This window comes from Peromyscus eremicus, chromosome 4 (genome assembly GCF_949786415.1).
Source record: "Peromyscus eremicus chromosome 4, PerEre_H2_v1, whole genome shotgun sequence".
Classification (NCBI taxonomy): domain Eukaryota; kingdom Metazoa; phylum Chordata; class Mammalia; order Rodentia; family Cricetidae; genus Peromyscus; species Peromyscus eremicus.
In genome coordinates this window covers 77,328,113-77,348,725 of record NC_081419.1, presented here as the reverse complement: position 1 = coordinate 77,348,725, position 20,613 = coordinate 77,328,113, and the positions used below count along the sequence as shown (strand labels likewise).

The following is a 20,613-nucleotide window of genomic DNA, read 5'->3' as shown; positions in this document are numbered from 1 at the left end:
CTCTGGAAGTCAGACTGAAATCCAAGCCCTCCTGATTGGTGCAACCCTGACCCCTTGGCTCCTGGGAGCTGATCAGAAGACAGATTGCCAGGAGTCTCTGATATATGCGGAGACCTGGCCAGCCCTGGCCCTTAGAAACATATTTCTAAAATGGTTGTCTCTTCAGCATCTGGCCACTCCACTTTGACCCAGTCAATAACAGACACTCGCTTGCCTGTCACCAGCGACTTATAATCTCTTTCCAATTTGGGTCAGGAACCTAAAAGCCATCTCAGTAATTCCAGCCGTGCCTAGGACTCAGGAACAACAACAACAAAAGCCACGCAACTGTCAAAGGAACCTTGCTTTCATAGGAAAACCCTTTCAGAACCTGGAAACTAGAAGAGTTCCTGCTGAATTTTACAAAAGCCACGCTGGTATTCCCAGTGCAACATGATCAGAAACTTCAGATAACCAAACAGTGGTAGGTATGGTCTATAAAAGGGCAAGGATCAAACACATCAGATATAAAATATTCTAAAAGGCAACTTGCCAGGGATATACACAAAGATTTTAAAGAAAGCCGACAATAAGCACCAGCCATGCCTCACACGCTCATTCCTGACAACTGACATTTCCAGATGATACCCCAAAGCCCTGCCAAATCCCAGAATCTTCCTGGAAAGATGACATGACATTGTACATAGGTTTTTTTTTAATTGGGCCCTTAAGTCTATTTTCATTGGATTGCCTACTTCATAGAGTTATTGAAAGATGTGAATATAAAGATATACAAATAAGCTTTGAAACGAGTGCTAAACAGATATATTTATTGCCTCTAATAATTCTATAAAGCATAGTAATTAGCATATGCTGTTGATGACAACTTGATCACCAAATAAACATTCACCAGATCGATTGGTTTAATATACCATCCCACTCCCCTGGTATTTTGGAATAGAGTTGAGCTGAACATGTATAAACTGAAAGCATGTAATTACAGTGCTATTTTGGCATCCTTCTAAGCAATGTATATTTCAGAAAAACAGCTTTAATATTGTTAGAAGACAAAGGCTAACAAAAGAGATCAGCTTGGGGACTCTTCCTGAATTTCCTTTTCAAGGTGCATTACCCAAAGATATCAGAAGGGGCAAACGGATCTCACCAACCCATGAAAACAACCTGGTAATAAAAGTCCTCCTCTGGGAAAGCCTTCTGAAAGTCATCTCCAAGGCTATTTGTGTCTCTTTATCTCCACCAGAGAAGCTAGCAGGTGCATTCCACCCAACAGGGATTCCGCAAAGGCTTCTGGGAGACAACAAGGGTTTTGAGAATGTCTCCAACTGACCAAATTACTGCTCTTAAATAATAACATTTTTCTACATTTGTTTCCCAGTTTTCAGATTTTTTTTTCAGATTCTTTCATCTCTTAAATACAAGTTCCTTTGACAATCATTTCCTAACCCTGCACAATGCACCAGGATGGCACTAATTGGACTAGAGTTGGTTTTCAGTCTTGCAAATCACATCTGCTTTACTTTAAATGTCAAACCACTTGGCAGCTCTCACTTAGGATGAAGGAAAAGGCAGTACATTTGAGCATTTTTATTGCTGTCTCTACCTTCTCCCTTCTGGCCAGCAGAGTGGAGAGTAAGTTGGGTGTAGCATTTGGAAGACAGATATTTTTCGAAGAGGTTTTCCAACTGAGACTCTGAAGGCTGAAGTAATTGTAGAAGGCTCCTGTAGGTAGCCAGAAATACCTTTATACTTGTTCTAAGATGAAAGCCTTTTAAATCAAACACAGAGGGATGCTGATGTTAAGCCACATGGGTTCTTAATACTTAACTCTAGAGATGTGTTTGAACACAAGATACCACCTTCCTTGGATACAAGTACCAATTTGGAGCATCTTTTTTGGGTAAGTAACCATTTCAAAGGTCCACACTGGCAAATAGGGCGATGTGGAGAAACTCTGATGCCAGGCACCTTTGGAAGGACTCTAAGGAAGAGAGAAATAGATGAACGGGTTCTTTCTCTTGGATACAGTTTTAGAAGTATTTTCCTTGTCTAGGATTGGAATCTAGAAGTCTGGCTGTGAACACCATCTTTCCACTCCTGCTTAGAGATCTACCACCCACCACCTCACTAAAAGCTTATGGAGTTGGTGATTTCTTTCAAAAATGCTCCAGAAAATACCAGAACCAGGGTCTCAGTGTAGAGTCCTGAGAAGCTCCGGATACTTGCTTTGGACATCATGTGTGGATCCAGTGATCTCTTGCAAGCAGCTAGTGCCATTTTGTGAAATAACCTAAAAGTTGGGGTCCCCGACCGTTCTTCTGATTCACTCCTAGGCTCTGGAAAGCCTGTAAAGTTTTTGTTGGAGACAGGACCAGGATGCCTTGGAATGAGTATTCAAGGGACTCTGTTGCTCTTGCATCCCCCATGTCACCTTTGCTAAATACAGTTGTCCTTCTATATTACAGAAGTGATCACCATGCCAACTGCAGCCTCAAGAGGCAAGAGGCGACCCAAAGGCCACAGGCAAAATAAAGAAGCCAGTGATATTCCCAATAGAGTCTGGAAACTCTTGTCCTGTTTCAAGCTACAGGTTTTCTCCCCTCCTCTCGGGAAGCACCCAAATCTCTTCCACCCTTCCTTGCTGCTGGCCAGGGAGATTCCAACGTCCAAGGGCAAAGATCTCTTGGGCCGGGGCTTGCCCCCGCCCCCCACCCGCGCCCAAAGCTAGAGTTCAAAGCCAGGTGCTGCTCCTCACCCCGCCCGGGCTCTGGTACTGGCTCATTCATTCCAACCGGTCCCCACCTTGCAGCCCAGACAGTGTCTCCTGCACCACGGACAATCTTTTATTGTCTTTAAATCTCTGAAATAACCCCAAAAGGGTTTATTTTCACACTTTTTCACACCCCCATGGTACTTCGCCATTAGATCCAATTCTCTGCCTCCCGCATCCTCAAAAGACAGCTAATCCACCAAAGAAATCAGTCTCCTTCCCCACCATCTCCAGCCTGGCTGTCGCTCTGCCACGGTTTCAGAGGTCCGGAGACACAGTTCTCTGTCCCCATCTGGGATAGGGCAGCACCACCCCGCGCGCGCGGCTCCCGCTTCCCAGCAGGTACCCAGAAAAATCCTCTCACCCTTCGGTTGATGCCATGGCGTGGGGAACGCCCCCTCCTCCCGGGCACGGTCTGGCGACGGTGGCGGCGAGCTGGGTGAGCCCCGAGTGCGGCGGGGAGCGGTATTTAACGGGCAGCCTCTCCCCGCCCTCGCACCCCCCTCCTGGGTAAGCCCTTTAGCGCCTCGGCGCGCGCGGGAGGCTGCTGCGGGCGCTAATCCACGTCCCGGCTCTCCACCGCGCGCGGTCCGCGTTCCCGTGCGCGGCTCGCGGCCAGCGCTCCGAGTGGCGCTGCGGGGATCCCACACTGGCTCCTGCGAGATCGCGCTGGCCGCAGGGCTGCAGGAACGCGCTCCGCGCGTCCCAGCCGCTACCTGTGTGTGTTTCACCCGGAGGCAAACCGGTGCGGCGAGTGGCCGGCACCGAGGGGCACCGGGGAAGACCGGGAGTGCGAGTGCGGGGGAGTGTGTGCGTGCGTGCGCGTGTGCTGGTGTGTGCGCGCCGGGGGAGGCGGTGGAGGCCGCTGCGCCCTGGCTCGGCGCCGGCCCGGGAGGGATTGCAAGGTTTAGCCCCGCCGGAGCTGGGGATTTGCAGGCGATCCCTCTCTATTTTTGTCCAGAGCTGACATCACCCGCGTCGCAGCCTGGGGCGACTTCTTTAACCGTCGCCCCTTCCCCCCATCTTCAGACGCTGTCCCTCCTCTGTCGTCCCTCCCCCACTAGCCTCCAGCCATAAATTAGCCAAGAAAAAAAAAAGCCCTCCGGTAGTCCGGGAACGCTTTGGACAGCCGGTGGCAGGAGCCCAGGATCTAAGGAGTCTCTATTGTTTCCTCTCGAGTCTGAGTGGCCCCAGGTCACCTTTTGCTGGGCCAAGAGCAGAGACCCGGGATGCCCCTCCGTCCCCAATCCTTGGAGAAGCCTTGGCGCTGCCCATCTCTCTCTGGACACCTGCTTCATCTCACATCGCACAGGCGGGCACACCCACCCTTATCATACCACTTCTGGGGTAGGGAGTACAACAGAATCCTAGCCGCAGAAACCCTCAGGTGGCCGGATGGAAGCGCGACCCAGCTGCGGGTCCTCCTTCACCAAGGCCCGAATAAATCTCGGGCATTCAATTATTCATCTAGATTAATATTAATGCGATTCCCCGGGGACGGGCGGGGTGTGAGGGAGGCCATGATTTCAGGGGGTTTGTTTTTTAATCCGAAAGAGGTCTGCCTGGAGGGCTCGGGCTAGGAAGGAGCAGAGAAACTGTCAGAGCCGAGGGCTGGGGACACATCTCCACCCACTCGGCTCAGTTCTCCACAGGCCTCTAAGTCTAGGGGGCGGCGCGCAAAGACAGATGGGCTCCTGCAAGGGAGAGTCCAAGCCTCCTGCCCAGCTTTGCATAATAATGACAAGTTCAACGCAGCTTTTATTATCTCGGCGACTGGGACGCAGCAGACACCTACAGCTCCGCCACCTGCTGACCGACCCTGTGGCCACCTGGGAGGCAAAGCCTTCCTTTCCTGGGCTGGACAATGAGACTCAAAACAACCGCTTTTGCAGGGCGGTGATGAGCATTAAACAGACTATTCTGAAAGGTTTGCAAAGTGTAAACAAAGATGTCAAAAGGTGTGAGCCTGTCTCTTGGCACCTGTCAGGCTCTTCTGGGCTGCATCTCAGAACCCCAGCACTCTAATTTCTATTCTAATTCTTCCTGGTCCGCTCCAGTGCTCCTAGCCGGGAGGAGCTCTTCTCTTCCATCTTCGCTTCTCTCCGTCAGCGGCAAACTGAAGGCACCACCTTCAAATTCACTGTGGGAAGAAGATAAGTAACTGAATGAAAGACACTCAAAAAAATGTTCAGCTAAACCAGGCATGATGCATGCCCGTAATCTCTGCGCTCAGCAGGCTGAGATGGGGAGTTCTCAGGTTCGAGACCAATCTGTGCTAGAGAGTAAATCCTTATCTCAGAAAGACCCCCCCCCCAAAAAAAAGAAGAAGGTTCAGTTAATTTTAAGGAGTCTTGGAGGATTGTTTCTTGGGCAAAAGATTCAAAGAAGACCAGGCAGATGAGAGAAAAGGAGAAGAAGAACACGGGGCGGGACTAACAGAAGTCAGCTCCCTTCTCTTACCTGCCAGTTACATTGACCAGACCTGTTCAGCCCCAAGAGTCCGAAGACTACCTCTGGTCTGGAGAGATGGCTCTTCCAGCGGGCCCAGGTAAGATTCCTAGCACCCAGAGCAGTTTCTAACTGTCTGTAACTTCCCTTCCAGGCGATCTGACACCCTTTTCTGGCCTCCACGGGTTCCCACATGCTCCCAGTGCACAGACACATGACACATAAAAATTAAATTTTTTTTGATGAATTAGAATTATTTTAAGCCGGGCGGTGGTGGCGCACGCCTTTAATCCCAGCACTCGGGAGGCAGAGCCAGGTGGATCTCTGTGAGTTCGAGGCCAGCCTGGACTACCAAGTGAGTTCCAGGAAAGGCGCGAAGCTACACAGAGAAACCCTGTCTCGAAAAACCAAAAAAAAAAAAAAAAAAAAAGAATTATTTTAACATGGACTTTCTTTAAAGAATAAAATCTTGGATTTCCCTTCACACTTGAGCTTTTGACTTTCGTTAAAGAAGAAGAAGAAGAAGAAGAAGAAGAAGAAGAAGAAGAAGAAGAAGAAGAAGAAGAAGACTGGCATCTTGAAACCTGGCAGTGTGTTGGCATTGCCTTCTCAGAAGCCCTGTAGACTGTGACTTTGCATCTGAGGTTGCCATTTACTATTTAGGGATTTTCTTTGCGTTTCTGCTGAGGTGGCAGCTGAAGAACAAAGCCACGAGGATCTCTCCCAGACTGGATATTAAAAACCCCAGAAGCACTCCTCTGTCACCAGCATCCCCTTTAAGCAGAGCCTAAGTGAACTGCTATATAACGGTTATCCCTCAGCATCTATGTAGTCCCAGAGGGCTCAGCAGCACCATTCACCAGCACTCTGCTGTCTGCAGGCTCCTGAGGCCCCCAAACACAGAACAAGTTAAAAGATGGGGAAATGAAAGCAATGAAATTGTTTCTATTAAAAAAAAAAAACTAATCTCATTGAAAATCATTCTTAATTATGTTTTCCATGGTGAGGACCTTAGAGGATTCAGGTGAATGGGTCATTAGGCATGCAGGATTAGATAGGTATAGCCATTCTGGCTTGCCACGTTCCCTGTAAATGGCTGTATCTGGATGCCCTGACATCACCTCCTGTGTTAGAGAGACATTTGCATTCAGCTGCCTAGGGAATTAGGTCTATTAATCATGTGGACTATGCCACAGATGATTCCGGCTCAGAAGGAATTGGTTCTCTGTCAGTGCCCCAAGAACGCTGTGAACGTCCAGTATGATTCCAACACTGGGTGTGAAATAAGATATTTTGATAGAGATTTAATTTGGTTTGGTTTGGTTTAAACTAGTAATATTCAGGCTGCTTTCTTGAGGTTTCGGTTCTGTCAGTCTAGAACTGATTTGATATTATTTCCCCTACCCCAGGCAAAAGCTGAATATTCACATATACAAGAGTAAATCGAGATCTCTATCTCCCACCTCATCCAAGCCCCCTCAAAATGGACCAGAGACACTTAGTGCAAAACCTGAATATGTGAAACTGCCAGAGGCAAACACTTCAAGATCTCGGCATATGCACGCCCTTCTGAAAAAGACCCCAACATCTCAGGAAGTAACAAGACCTGCCAGACAGGACTCTTCAAAATCCAAAAGCTTCACAAAGTGAAGAAAAGCCTACAGACTGGAAGAAAGTCTTTGCCAACAACACATCTGGCAGGGGAATATATAGAATCTATATAGAATTTAAAAATTAAACACCAAAAAGTCATGCTATGGGCAAGTGAATCGGGTAGTTTAATAAGAAGCACAGGTAGCCAATAAATATGTGAAAAGATGTTTGACATCTTATCCATTAGGAAAACTCAAAACTACACTGAAACTCTACATCACCCTAGTCAGGATGGCTATCATGAAGAAAACAAGTGATAATCAATGCTGCTAGAGATGTGGGAGGAGAGAAACACTTACACACTACTAAAGTGAGTGCAAATTAGTGTAATCACTATAGAGATCAATATGGAAGTTCCTCAAAAAAGTAAAAATTTAAAAACCATATGATTCTACTGTATCAATCTTGGATACACACACACACACACACACACACACATACACACACAAACACACACACACACACACACACACACACATATGCATGCTGTGGATATCTGTATGCTGTGAATTTGTTGCTCTGATTGATTAATAAATAAGTGCTGATTGGCCAGTAGCCAGGCAGGAAGTATAGGTGGGACAAAGAGAGAGGAGAATTCTGGGAACAGGAAGGCTGAGGAAGAGATGCTGCCAGCTGCCGCCAGAAGAAGCAAGATGTGAAGGAAAAGGTACCAAGCAATGTGGCTAAACATAAATAACAATTATGGGTTAATTTAAGTGTAAGAGCTAGTCAGTAATAAGCTTGAGCAAATGGCCATACAGTTCGTAAATAATAGAAGCGTCTGTGTTTAATAGAAGTGGCTGTGAGCCAGGTGGGACCAGGAAAACTTCTGGCTACACATGCAAAGAAATTTTAAGCCAGCATACCACCGAGGTAATACATACCCATGTGTATTGATATACTATTCAAAATAACCAAGGTATGGATCCAGCATAGATGTCAATCAACAGATGAATGGACAAAGGAAATGTGGCATATATTCACAGTAGAGTTTTATTTAACCATAAAGAAGACTGAAGTTACATAGTTATCAGGAAAATGATATAACCAGAGATCACCATCTAAAGCAAAATAAGCCAGACTCAGAAAGACAAATATTGGATGATTTCTTCATATACAGAATCTGGAATATATATGTGAATCAAGCATGGGTATAACTTTCTCAGTAATCCACTTTTACCAGCCAGGCTCTACCTTGTGAACGATCCACAGTCTCCAAAGCATGGAAATTTGTATTGAAAAATATAAGCCCATGAGAAATATTTAAGACTCAAACCACAACAGCAGCAATGGCCGTCTTAGGGTTGTCATGAGGAGTAGATACAATAACGTGTAGGATGATCTCAGCCTCATACATCAAGAGGTCTCCCAGGCATGTGCTCACAGGTGCACACACTGAATTGTATTTACTATTTTTAGCTTACTTGTGAAGCTAGTCTCTCCAATCCAAAATATGACTTGTTTAACCCTCATGGCAAGCCCTAAATCCCCAGGGAGTGGATGGAGCCTTGATTCTGAGAATGGAACAAGTCCACCCTACAGGTATTGGGAACATTTTTTAGTGTTGCATTGGTCTGACTCCTCAGAATTCCACACTGCAGAGATGATAGAATGCTCTGACATTTGCACATAGATTTATCTTCGTAAGTCAAGTTCATGTATTCTCTGATATCAATGTAAAAACCATTCTCAGAACTGAATAAAAAAAATCAACTATGTGCTCTCTGATTGGTGATTTAATGGATTTTTTTAAGAAAAGGGATTTTTTTTAACGCCGGGCGGTGGTGGCGCCCGCCTTTAATCCCAGCACTCGGGAGGCAGAGCCAGGCGGATCTCTGTGAGTTCGAGGCCAGCCTGGGCTACCAAGTGAGTTCCAGGAAAGGCGCAAAGCTACACAGAGAAACCCTGTCTCGAAAAACCAAAAAAAAAAAGAAAAGGGATTTTTTTGCCTCTTGTTTTATTGATTTGTGACTTAAAACCTAACGGAAATTGAAGGAACTGACTTAGAGTTGCATTAAGGTAGTGTTTGAACATCTTCCTGCTGGTCATAGCATTACCATAACATTTACTGAGGGCTTACAATGCACGGAAAGGCCCCCATATTCAAAGCTTTGGTTTATTCTCAAGATAACTTTCTACAGAAGATATTAAAGCTGTCCCCAACTCACAGAGGAAAAATTGAGGCCAAGGATATTACAAGGGTTACTCTTGCTTTTTTAACTCTTAACTTCCTTAAGGTTACAAAATTGTTGGTTGTTCTCAGTCTGGATCCTAGCTAGAAAATGATGACATATTCAAATTAAATAAATAAAGTTGAGCTTAGTTAAGAGACCATTTTGAAGGGTGCACAGAGAGTGTGGGGAAACTCCTCAGGCTAAGGCAAATCTGCTCTAGTCACAGTGTAGCACCATTATCCATTCAGAGCTAGAAAAGAGACTACCCACAGCAAACTTTCCTGTCTGACCTTCTTGGACTGCCAGCATGCAAATAATGACCCAGAGACTTTTTATTAATTATGAAAGCTTGGCCTTAGCTTAGGCTTTTTCCCAACTAGCTCTTATAATTTAATTAATCCATATATATATATAGGTTTTTCGAGACAGGGTTTCTCTGTGTAGCTTTGCGCCTTTCCTGGAACTCACTCTGTAGTCCAGGCTGGCCTCGAACTCACAGAGATCCGCCTGGCTCTGCCTCCCGAGTGCTGGGATTAAAGGCGTGTGCCACCACCGCCCGGCAATTAATCCATATTTTTGAATCTACGTTCTGCCACGTGGCTCAGCTACCTCTTCTTAGTACGGCACAGTCTACTCGCTCCAAGTCAGCTGGTGAAATCCACATGCCTAGATTCCTCCTCCTCCTTCCTCTCTCTCTCTTCCCAGAAGTCCTGCCTATTCTCTCCTGCCTAACTACAGATTATTTAGCTCTTTATTAAGCCAATCAGAAGATGCCTTAGGCAGAGACACATCTTTACAGTACAAACAAATATTCTGCAGCAGTTACCCACCAGTTACTGTAGCATGAATCTTAAAAGGTCTTATTAATAAAATCAAACCTGGGAGCCAGGTATTGGGGTGAATGCTGGAAGATCAGAGAAGCAGAACAAGCCACAGCTAACCTCACCTTGCAGATTCCTCAGCTGATTCTATTTCCTCAGACTGGAAGCCTCTGAGTCCTCATCCAAAATGAATCTCAGCTGAACTGCTGCTCAAAAGCCTAAAAGCTTAAGCAGCTCTAGTTCCTGGTTTTCATGCCTTATATACTTTTCTGCTTCTTGCCATCACTTTGTGGGATAAAAGGCGTGAATCACCATGCCTGACTGTTTCCAGTGTGGCTTTGAACTCACAGAGATCTGGATGGATCTCTGCCTCCAGAAGGCTAGGATTAAAGGTGTGAGTGCCACCATTTTCTGGCCTCTATGTCTGTCTAGTGGCTGTTCTGTTCTCTGACCCCAGATAAATTTATTAGGGTGCACGATATATTGGGGAATACAATGTCACCACATTTCCTCTTTTTTGTCTAAAATTTAAAAAGCTTATAACTAATACAAGTAAAACTATATCCAATAAGTACAATAACTATATACAATATATATAAGCAATAAATACTTAAACAATGTCTAGTCCATTTGCATTTGACAAACTCAGAGAAAATAATTCCATTATCTATCCTATTTTGGTAAGTCCAAAATGTACCTGATTCACTTTCTATTCTAACTTACATTACTAACAGAACTATCTTATAATGTCTTTCAAATTTATACACTTACACCTCTTTAGTGAGTTTCTTTTCTAAAAATGTCTAGTCCCTTAAAATTTGACAGATTCAGATGAAAAACTCCATTTTATATATATTAACATTGTCCAGTCCAGTAACATTTGATAAACTCAGACAAAAAATTTTCATTACTTATTCTATTTAAAAACAAGTAGTTCCTTTTAAAAAGAAGATTCAATAATCTCCCTTTTTATCTTATCATATCCATATTCTCTCTTTTTTCTTTTTATAATAGATTCAATAATCTACCTTTTGTCATTTTTATATCTTCCCCTTTTTCTTTTTAAAGTAGATTCAATTATCTACCCATTTATCCTATTATTTCTTTATCTTCTTTCTCAGAGTAGATTCAACAATCTACCTCATATCTATATTCTCTTTTTTCTTTTTTTTTAAACAAAAACTCTGAATCTAATCTCCTTGTTCAGCTTTTTTCCTAACCATTAACAATTAACAACTTGTAACCAACCATCATAAACAATGACAATTATCCATAAGCCATTGAATGACCAAAAAACACCCACCCCACCTCTTGGGAATGTGGGCATAGTTTTCTTAAAATTACTTCCTGCTTTCTGGGGGTAAAGACATCTTTAGGGGATCCTGAAAAGAGAATTTTTGGGTTAATTGTCAAGTCTTGGGAGAGGAAGCTGTATCCTTTGTTGTCCAGTCTCTGGGAATGATGGGAAAATGTAGGGCTTGTCTCAAGTCCTTGCTCTAGTTGTCTGTGAATCTGGATCATCTTAGCTAGCCATCTCGAAATTGTCCAGAACAATTTATTGACCAAAGCCGATCTTTCCATGGTGTTAATCAGCTTAATGGCTTTATCATAGTCCATGTGGAATCATTGTTGTGGGGTCTCATCATGCTTTTGAAGATTTCAAAGTTGCTGTTAAGTGTGGTCATGATTCCCTGCAGAAGTGTGTGTGTGTGTGTGTGTGTGTGTGTGTGTGTGTGTGTGTGTATGTGTGTGTGCCTCCTCTGTGGTTTGGAGCAATCACAGTCTGATAAATGTCTGTTTCTTGGAACCATGAACATTCTTCCCTAGAAGAGAAAATCTTCACAGCAATTTCTCCCCACCATTTGTCATGCAAAACTTTTCCAAACTGACCTTTACCGATGCTTTCTTGTAACATGATGGTCTTGGCAATTCTTCTTTGAACAACCAGTGGTGAACCCTTCATCCCAGGTAGCAGCATCACCACAGTCATCAACATGATGAGAAGAAGCCAGCAACTCAGAACAGCAGCCGCTGCTTCCATAGTCCCACCACCGTTTGTGGCTTGGCCCCGGCCGAAGCTTCTCCTTAGTAAGCCTCCTAGGCCAGCCTCAAACTCGGGATCCTCCTGCCTCTGCCTCCTTCAGTAAATCCAACCAGTGTGCCACTGCAACTGACAACGTGTAGCTCAGGTCTGAGCTGGGACCCACAAGACCACAGGCAAGTAGATTTTTCAAGAATTCGTACCATGAACGTTGGGCGCCAGATGTAGCACGAATCTTAAAAGGTCCTATTAATAAAATCAAACCTGGGAACCAGGTAGTTACTAGGACCCCAAAGAACATCCAGTGTAGAAAAGGCCACCTGACAGAGGCCTTGTGGCTGTGGCAATCCAGTGGAGGGGACACAAGGCTAAACCCTTCTACCCCACTTCATTTCCATCCTTCAATCTTTACAGGGTTCCTTAGTGATTGGATTTGGAGGGTGAGACCTGGGAAACAGCTCATGGAAAATCCTGTTTTTCCTCTTCCCAGAAAACAAGGGAGGAAGAGGCCAATGCAGAGGGATCTCCATGGCAACCAAAGAGGCTGGAGTTTGAGTGCTAGCTATCTTCTTGTAGAGCCTTGTTTTGCCCCCTCTTTGCTACGATGTCTATTGTGGCAAAAGTGTCGTTCACATTAGGACAGGCTGCCCCTATAATATGCAAGGACATTCCACATTTCTGGCAGAGAAATCTGTTTGGTCAGTTTCTAGAGATCAGAAAAAAAAATGCTCATTTGTATCATGGAGGAGTCACCAAATGGCCCCAGAGGGACCAGGCCTAAATTCCATAATTCTCTGAGGTTTTCTCCAATGATTACAGGAGCTTAGTTGAATCAAAGAGACTCATCTTCCCATTGTAGCTTCTGAAAATTCTATTTCTATCTTGCTTTACTCCTAAGTATTTGAGATTAGTTTTTGCCCCTCCACACAGGGGCCAGAGAGGTGGGCCTCCTAATATAAGAAAGCAAAAGGTCTTGTGTGCTTTCCCATAAATGACTGATGAATTAGACCATTCTCCCTCGCGATGACAGGATGACAGCAGAGGAGAAATGTTTTAAACTTCAAAGTTTATCAAAGAAAATGACCTAAAGAGAGAAGTAAAAGCCAGTGATCCCAAGATTACCCATTATAGAAAGAACATAGACTGTTCCCCAACAGACTCCAATGTTTATACACTTACTTGGTCTCAGGCCTCTGGTGCTCTTTGAGGAGGTCGTAGAAACTTCATATATAGAGAGAGGCAGAGCTGGAGGAAGTGGGTTGCTGGGGGCGGGCTTTGACGGTTATAGCTCTTCCTGCTTAGCCTCTCTGCTTCCTGGACAGAGCCACCTTATAACATACAGCAGCACCCCCCTTCCACTGTGGACAGAGCCTCTCACAGCATCGCCCTTGTAATGGACTCTTACCATCCTCAACTGTGATTCCAAATAAAACCTTCCTTTCTTAATATCTGCCAGATACTTAGCCACAGCAATGAGAAACGTAACTAATACATCCTCTCAAAGGGGACTGTCATTTGGAATGTCTGAGGAACTATGCATTCAGTTCTTCCCCCTAAGGCAATTACTGTTGCATCTGCCCTGTTCTTTCTGGTGATCGATGCTCTCCAGAACTTAGTAATGAGAAAACCGCCCACCACCAGCTCATTAGGTAAAACAACTGTGTTTGTGGTTCTTTGAAAAGTCAGAACTATCCAGAGATCAAATGTATTCTTTCCCAGTGTCTAGGCAGGTGTTATTGGAAAGAAAGACTATGCTGTGGAGGCAAACCATCCTGTGTTTGAATCTCAACACCTCCATAAATAACACCAAACATGACATTGAATGTGTCACCCAACTCTTTTGACTCTAAGTTCCCCTTCTACATTTGCAAAAATAGAAATAATTCTTGTAGCTTTAAAAATTTTGATCTATAAAACAACTATCGTGGGGTCGGGCATATACTGTGCATTCATTAAATGTCTGTGCTCTGACCTCCATATATACTTGAGGAATTGTAAGCTATGTGTCTGTATTGTCTTTGAAACTTTGTTCCAAGATGATGATGCTGGTGGCCTTGGCTGACTGAGGGTCATGCTCCAGAATCTTGGCAGGGGCTGTAGGGGCTGTAGCCTCTGCCAGGGACTTGATTTCTCCATAGAGTGAGTGCTCCCATGACTTTCCTCCCTCCTGGTGATAAAAGACCAAGAGAGGACCACCATGAGAAGAGGAGGCTGTGAGAAAATGGCAAGATATTGGTGCTCATGCCCAGCAGGTATCATAGTGGGATCATCAAGAAACAGACCCTGGATACCAGGAAGTGCACAGACAACATGAAGGCATGGCCTGGCTCAGCCATGCAAAGGCAAGGAGGTGGGGCACTCCCAGCTGGGCAAGGTGGGAAGTGAGTAATAGTTGGCAGAGTGATGGGAGCAGGAAGAACCGAGAGAACAGGTGGTGGAGAAATGGTTTGTGCGCTATGAAACAAGGCGGAACAGGAGACTTGAAGGTGGTTGCTCTCATTGCTCCCTGGGAAAAGGGGAGCTATACCACCCATCAACAGAGCCAGTAACAAATGCAAACGCTAGTGGGCCTGTGCCATCTTCCTTCGAGGAAACCGACTACTGTGTGAGTCACTGTGACTCCCAGAACTGCGTCTTAGTCCAGGAAGAAGAGCAGTGCCTGCAGAATGGACACCCACACCATTCTGGACATGTCCTGCTGTGCTGACTTCTCATCATTGGCCTAGCTGCTGACCTCTCTAGCTGGCTGTTGTGGCAGTTCAACCATGAGACTGGACAGCAATATGTTGAATTGCAGTTTTACTAAGCTGCATCTAACTTTGGCCAGAGATTTATTTCCTCTGGAAATTTTGGGTTAGACACTTGAAGACACCCAGAGGCCCCACCTAATGTGTGGCTCACCCCCAGCATGAGCCACTGTGATGTCCAAGTAGGAGGTGGAGAAACCGACAGTAGAACAGATTGAGCCCTATGAAGAGAGGTAGATCTGGAGACACGAGGAGCATTTGAAGCCACCTGAGACAACGGTGAAGTCCCGGCCTATGCTGCCACTGAGGGCCATGTCTGGGTCCATGGCCATATAGTAGCAAGGGTCTGTGTCAATGTCTATAGCCCATGTTACCATCAAAGACTATGTGAATGTCCCTGGTCTGGACTGCTACCTGGGACCACATTGATATCCAAGGCTTCACAGAGTTGGTCCCACCCCTCACTGGCTACAGCATTCAGGAGAGTAGGCCCTTGAACCTCACCCGGAAAGCACAGCCAAAGCAGGGCTGGCCCTGGTGACTGGGGTCCAGGTGAGCTGGCCCTGAGGCATAAGAGTGGGAGAACTGTCCCTGTCCCTCATCTGCCATTTGGTGGCATGAGCATGGGAGAAATCTCCCGCGCCGCCCCCCCTCCCAGTCACTCCTCAACACCTGCATCAGGTCAGAGAGCTGGCTGGCCTCAGGGCATGAGAGCAGGGAAGCTGGCCCTGCCCCTCACCAGCTACAGCACTCAGGAGAGCGGGCCTTGCACCTCACCTGGGCAAAACAGTAGATCTGGTCTGGTGGTGTGGGTGCAGGTGAACTGGCCCTGAGGGTGTGAGAGCAGAACTGGCCCTGCTCTTTGCTGCCTGTGGCATTGGGTGAGCACTCACCCTGGTGGTGAGGATATAGGAGAGCTGGCGGACTGACCAACTCAGCTACCATCCAGGGCTATGAGTTGGCCCTCCCCATTTAGGAACTGCTGGAGCATGTGAAGGGGCTGGTCCTGCAGAACCAAAGCTGCAGGTCTCCATGACACAGGACAACAACAGGATATCCGAGAGGAGTCCCAGTGAGGATCCTGTATTGGTAGTGTAGAAGAAGCCAGAAGCCTCGAACAAGACCAATGACTCATTGCAATAAGCACTTTAAAGTAAAGATGTATGGACTAAAGGATATACGGTGTGACTCTCAGTGACACACTACAGCTTCCACAACAAGACTTTTTTTTTGGTGGAGGGAGAAGTTGCAAGGGCAGAAAGCAGATACAAAGGGACGGGGAAATGAGTGAGATTGGGGTGCGCGGTATGAAGCCCACAGAGAATCAGTAAAAAGTTAAACAAAAGAAACTTTGATCAAACTGGAGCAAGGTGGCACACCCATGTACTATCAACACTCAGAAGGCTGAGGCAGGAAGATTGCCAGACTGAGTAATGTAATGAGATCCTCATTACAACCAATAAATAAATACATACATACATACATACATACATACATACATACATACATAAATAAATAAAAACGAAACTGCCAAACAATCACTAAAGCTGTAAGGTTAGACATTTGATGATTTTTAAAAATTAATGAAGCATAAGTTCCTTTCATAAATGAAGAGAAGTATAAAGATCAGTAGGGTTTCTATTTTTGAGGAAAGTATGTTAAACTGTTCTCTACATTGGCTCAGAAGCCAAGATCACTCAAGACGAGAACTAGAGATGCCTGGAATTAAGAGGTCTCAGAAAGAGAAGAGAGACTGGAGTAAGAAAAAGCAAGATGGCGGTTTCTACTGGTGGCACCTGCTCACTCCAAGAATAAGCATGAAAAGAATGGGCACTGGAGCCATAATATGATCTTCAGAATTAAACCCGCCGGGGAACCATCCATCCCAAGCGTGTTTGGAGCACTAAGAGGTTCAAGTTGATTTCATCAGCTTCTCTTTCCATTTTGAATGGCTGTGAGTAAGTCATTTAATCCTCTGGCTGTCCGTGAGTGTAGTAATGAATGGGATCTGTCACACAAAGCCCTTGGCACAGCTCCAGGCACATGGCAGTAACAATTATCACCTTTACTATGCCAGCTTCCTGGCTGTCACTAGTTTGTCACTCAGAAAGTCAGTCGTGGGCTTTGAATTCAGCCACACAGCACCACTAGCAATGAGCCAGCCTGCAGCCTTGTCTTTACACCGTGGCCACCGGATAGAAAAGAAAGGCAGTTATCCTGTCACGCATGTGTGCGAACTTCAAGATACAATTTGAGTTCATTCACTTTTCCTTGTGAGCACACTTAGCAAACGACAAATGAAGAAGTTCTATTTTTGTCTCACTCTCTAAGCTAATGAGAAAAGAGATGTTTCTTCATTTCAGCTTCAATTCACACTGATAGCTTCGTCTAAATATACTCTCTATGGGCATAAACCCTCTCATTAAGCACCCAGAAGGTTGAAACATTTCACAGTTACACTTATTGCCTGATGAATTCTAATAGAAAAGAGTGAATTCATTCTTGCTGAGTGTAGATGAGATTGTCAAGAAGACAATGTAAAAAGGGGGAATTGTGAGGTCTCTGGCTACCATTCCCAAATCAGTATGTCTAGCACAAGATTCCCTGGGGCTCAGTGTCAAGGTTAGCTCAGATTCACTTGTGTGTGCCATAAAAACCACAATGTTTTAAATGAGAACAGCTATCTCTTTCTCGGCAGGTTGATACTGTTAAAGTGGGGAGACCTTAAGAGTGATTGGTGATATTTGAATTTCTATACCCAGTTTCTCCCCAATCTTGGCAAAAGTGAACTCTTTCTTCTGCTGGGACATTATGATCTTCAATAGTGATGTCCACCTAAACAGCAAGAGGCGAAAAGAGAAATTTATTGTCTTCTAAGGGATTTCTTTGCTTAATAATCAGTTCATTGTGGTTAAATACTTTGTTAACCAGGAAACAGACTGGACCAAGGACCTGGGTCTGGTCCTGGTGCCTCCAGAAAACCCAAAGATGTTCTGCTTTCTCTATTTACTTCTTTGAAAATTCCTTAATAATCATGAGAGAGGCTGTGCAGCAAATCCCAAAACACTTTTTCTTAAAAGATGACCTCCATTAAAGAGAAAGCTAGCTCTTCAAGAGGATTATAGACTCACAGATCATGTTTTCCCACTGAAGGCTAAAGACCTACATTATGCCTTGGCATACTCCAGAAAGCCGGGGCTCTCCCCAGTTCACCTCAAAATTCCATCATTCCCACCTGGAGACTGTTTTGTTTGTGGCACCATTTCCCCTTCAACTGCAAATAAACTTCCTGAGTCCAGTTAGTAGCATTCTTTCTCTCTCCAATGTTAAATCACATTCCTAGAAACCGTAAGTACAAGAACATAAGCGGGTGTTTATTTGTTTTCCTCAAAGATTGCAATCTGGAATTTTATTCCTCATCTGAGAACATTGTTCCCCAATTTGATGTGCTGGTTTTGTTTGCTTCCTTGACAAAGGTCTCTCTCCCAAGACTAGACCAAGCTTCTGGCTAAACACTGAGTGAATTGGGTTACAAACGTGAAGTGAGCCCTTAAAAATGCAGCCATTGAGACTGTCTTCTTAAAATGCTGGGCCTCAACTGCACATCCGGGCAGAGCCCAGCCAGGGAAAGCGGCAGGCGCTGCCAAGGAAAGCAGAGAGAGACCACACTTTGCTACCAAACCACTCCCAAATGTTCTCCTCTCTCCAGCAGTGCAGAAAACATAAACTTCCCCAAGCCCCAGGGAGCCCAAGTATACAATCAGAATTACCACAGGATCCCAAAGAAAACGAGTCAGGTGGCGCCAGCCTTGCCCCCTCACACGCTGTGGCTGTCACCTTTCTCCTTAGACTCATCTCCCTCATAGAAGATAATTCTGTGTTAGAACAGTGCAGAGTCGGGCCAATGCTGAGTCCTTTACATCCAAGCTAAACAACGGGAAATCCGAAGTCAAAGCCAAGGGATTCGGCTGGTGTAAGCCTCATGACTAACGCGTAGCGCACGTTCTAGGAATTAATGAAAATCGATGGGGACAGTGCAGCCTGGCAGTGCACTCTGATCTGATGTTCCCGCGCTTCCAGCATGGCCCCACGTCATGTGACTCTGTCTCCAGCCTTACACTCACCACTCCGCTTGCTGTACATTCCTCTGAAGCCTTAGTGATTTTCTATTCTACAAACATGCCAGGAGCCCACCTCAAGATCTCTGCACGTTTCCCCTCCCCCCTCCTGAATGTTCTCCCTCACTTTCCTCCTCATTCTAGTACTTACAGCCTCAGCTCAGCTTAAGGAGGGCAAGACCATTTTCCCCATCCCTTCTAGATTAAATAAGAGCCCCCCAACACCAAATAACACACCCTTAAAGCATGCTGCCTTTTCCTCTCCAGTACTGATCATTCTCTCTCTCTCTCTCTCTCTCTCTCTCTCTCTCTCTCTCTCTCTCTCTCTCTCTCTCTCTCTGGTATTTATTGGCTTAATTTGTTTTTCATATGATATATTTTGATCCTGTTCTTTCTCCTCACCCGACTCCGTCAAGATTATCCCCACCTCCCTATCTACCCAACTTCATGTTCTTTCTCTTTCACATAAAAAAAAATCAAAACAAGCAAACAAAAAACCCTAAACCAAAACATTAAATAAAAAAGAAAGAAACAAGCAAAAAGTGCACAAAAACAGGGAGTCCATTATGTGTTGGCCAAACATGTATGGGCATTTGGCATGCCCTGGAGTCTGGTTGATATACTCAGTGTTACTACATTGGAGAAAGCAGATTTTCTCCAATGTAGTGACACTGAGTATATGCAAATAGCTTCTTGGGTAGGGGTGGGACTTTACGCCCACTTCCCCTTCTCTATGCTGGGATTTTTGTCTGATTGAACTTCTGTAGGCCTTGTGCACGTTGCCACAGTCTCCCTGAGTTCATATCTGATCATGCTTTCTACTTCTGTGTGTATGTCTCAGTTGGCATGCCTCTTTTTCCGCCATGAGTGTTGCCCTAATCCATACCATATAGAAAGCATGCAATAGACTTTGGTTGAGGAATGAACAAAAGATAGGTGGAAAATAGATTGACTCATAATCTCTGCTTGAATTCAAGATGGAAGAGGTTTTATAGAGTAATGGCTGATAGAGACAGTAAATGTAGCAGGCCCATTGAGTTTTTAGCAGGTGATTTGATAATACGAAAGTTGTTAAATCCCCAAACTGTGAAGATTCATATTCAAGGCCTGTTTTCATGACTCCAGAGGATGGTGGGTATTGTCCTGTAAAGAAGAGGTTTTTGGGAAGAGCAGACTATGACTGTGCAGCTGAGCCTAGTTCCTTTTAATAAGTCCAGTATATACACCACTCCCCTTCCCCCACATCTGCACAGAGAGGACTGTATTTTAAAAGTCCCTTCAAGCCCTGGCTCCTTGCCTCAGAAATTTGTCCAGATGACTCTTACCTTCTAAGATCTTTTGGCCCTTGGCCTCAGAGGTTTCTACTCATCCTTTCTCATGATTAACCCCACTCCAAAGCTACTTCCATATGCTCAGACCTCAACCGCATTCGAACACTTTCTTTTTCTATACCCTCCTGTAGCTAAAGTTTTCCTGCCTGGCCCACGGTCAGGGCAAATCTCTCTCACCCGCCAGTCCCACAGCCGCTCAGACCTGACCAAGTAAACACAGAGACTTATATTGGTTACAAACTGTATGGCCGTGGCAGGCTTCTTGCTAACTGTTCTTACAGCTTAAATTAATCCATTTCCATAAATCTATACCTTGCCACGTGGCTCGTGGCTTACTGGCATCTTCACATGCTGTTTTTCATCATGGTGGCTGGCAGTGTCTCTCTGACTCAGCCTTCCACTTCCCAACTTTATTCTCCTCCTTGTCCTGCCTATACTTCCTGCCTGGCCACTGGCCAATCAGTGATTTATTTGCCAACCAATCAGAGCAACACATTTGCCATACAGAACATC

General features: G+C 45.1%; 1 protein-coding gene across 2 annotated transcripts in view; it reads right to left on the bottom strand.

The window, feature by feature from the left end:
* Positions 1-3,285, bottom strand: part of Slc1a2 (solute carrier family 1 member 2) — a 123,777-nt gene extending 120,492 nt beyond the window's left edge. For both annotated transcript variants that reach the window (XM_059261008.1, XM_059261007.1), the window contains exon 1: positions 3,132-3,285. In XM_059261008.1, the coding sequence (XP_059116991.1) occupies positions 3,132-3,148 (17 nt within the window). In that variant the 5' untranslated portion in view covers positions 3,149-3,285. The remainder of the gene's footprint in view (positions 1-3,131) is intronic.
* Positions 3,286-20,613: the final 17,328 nt, after the last annotated feature.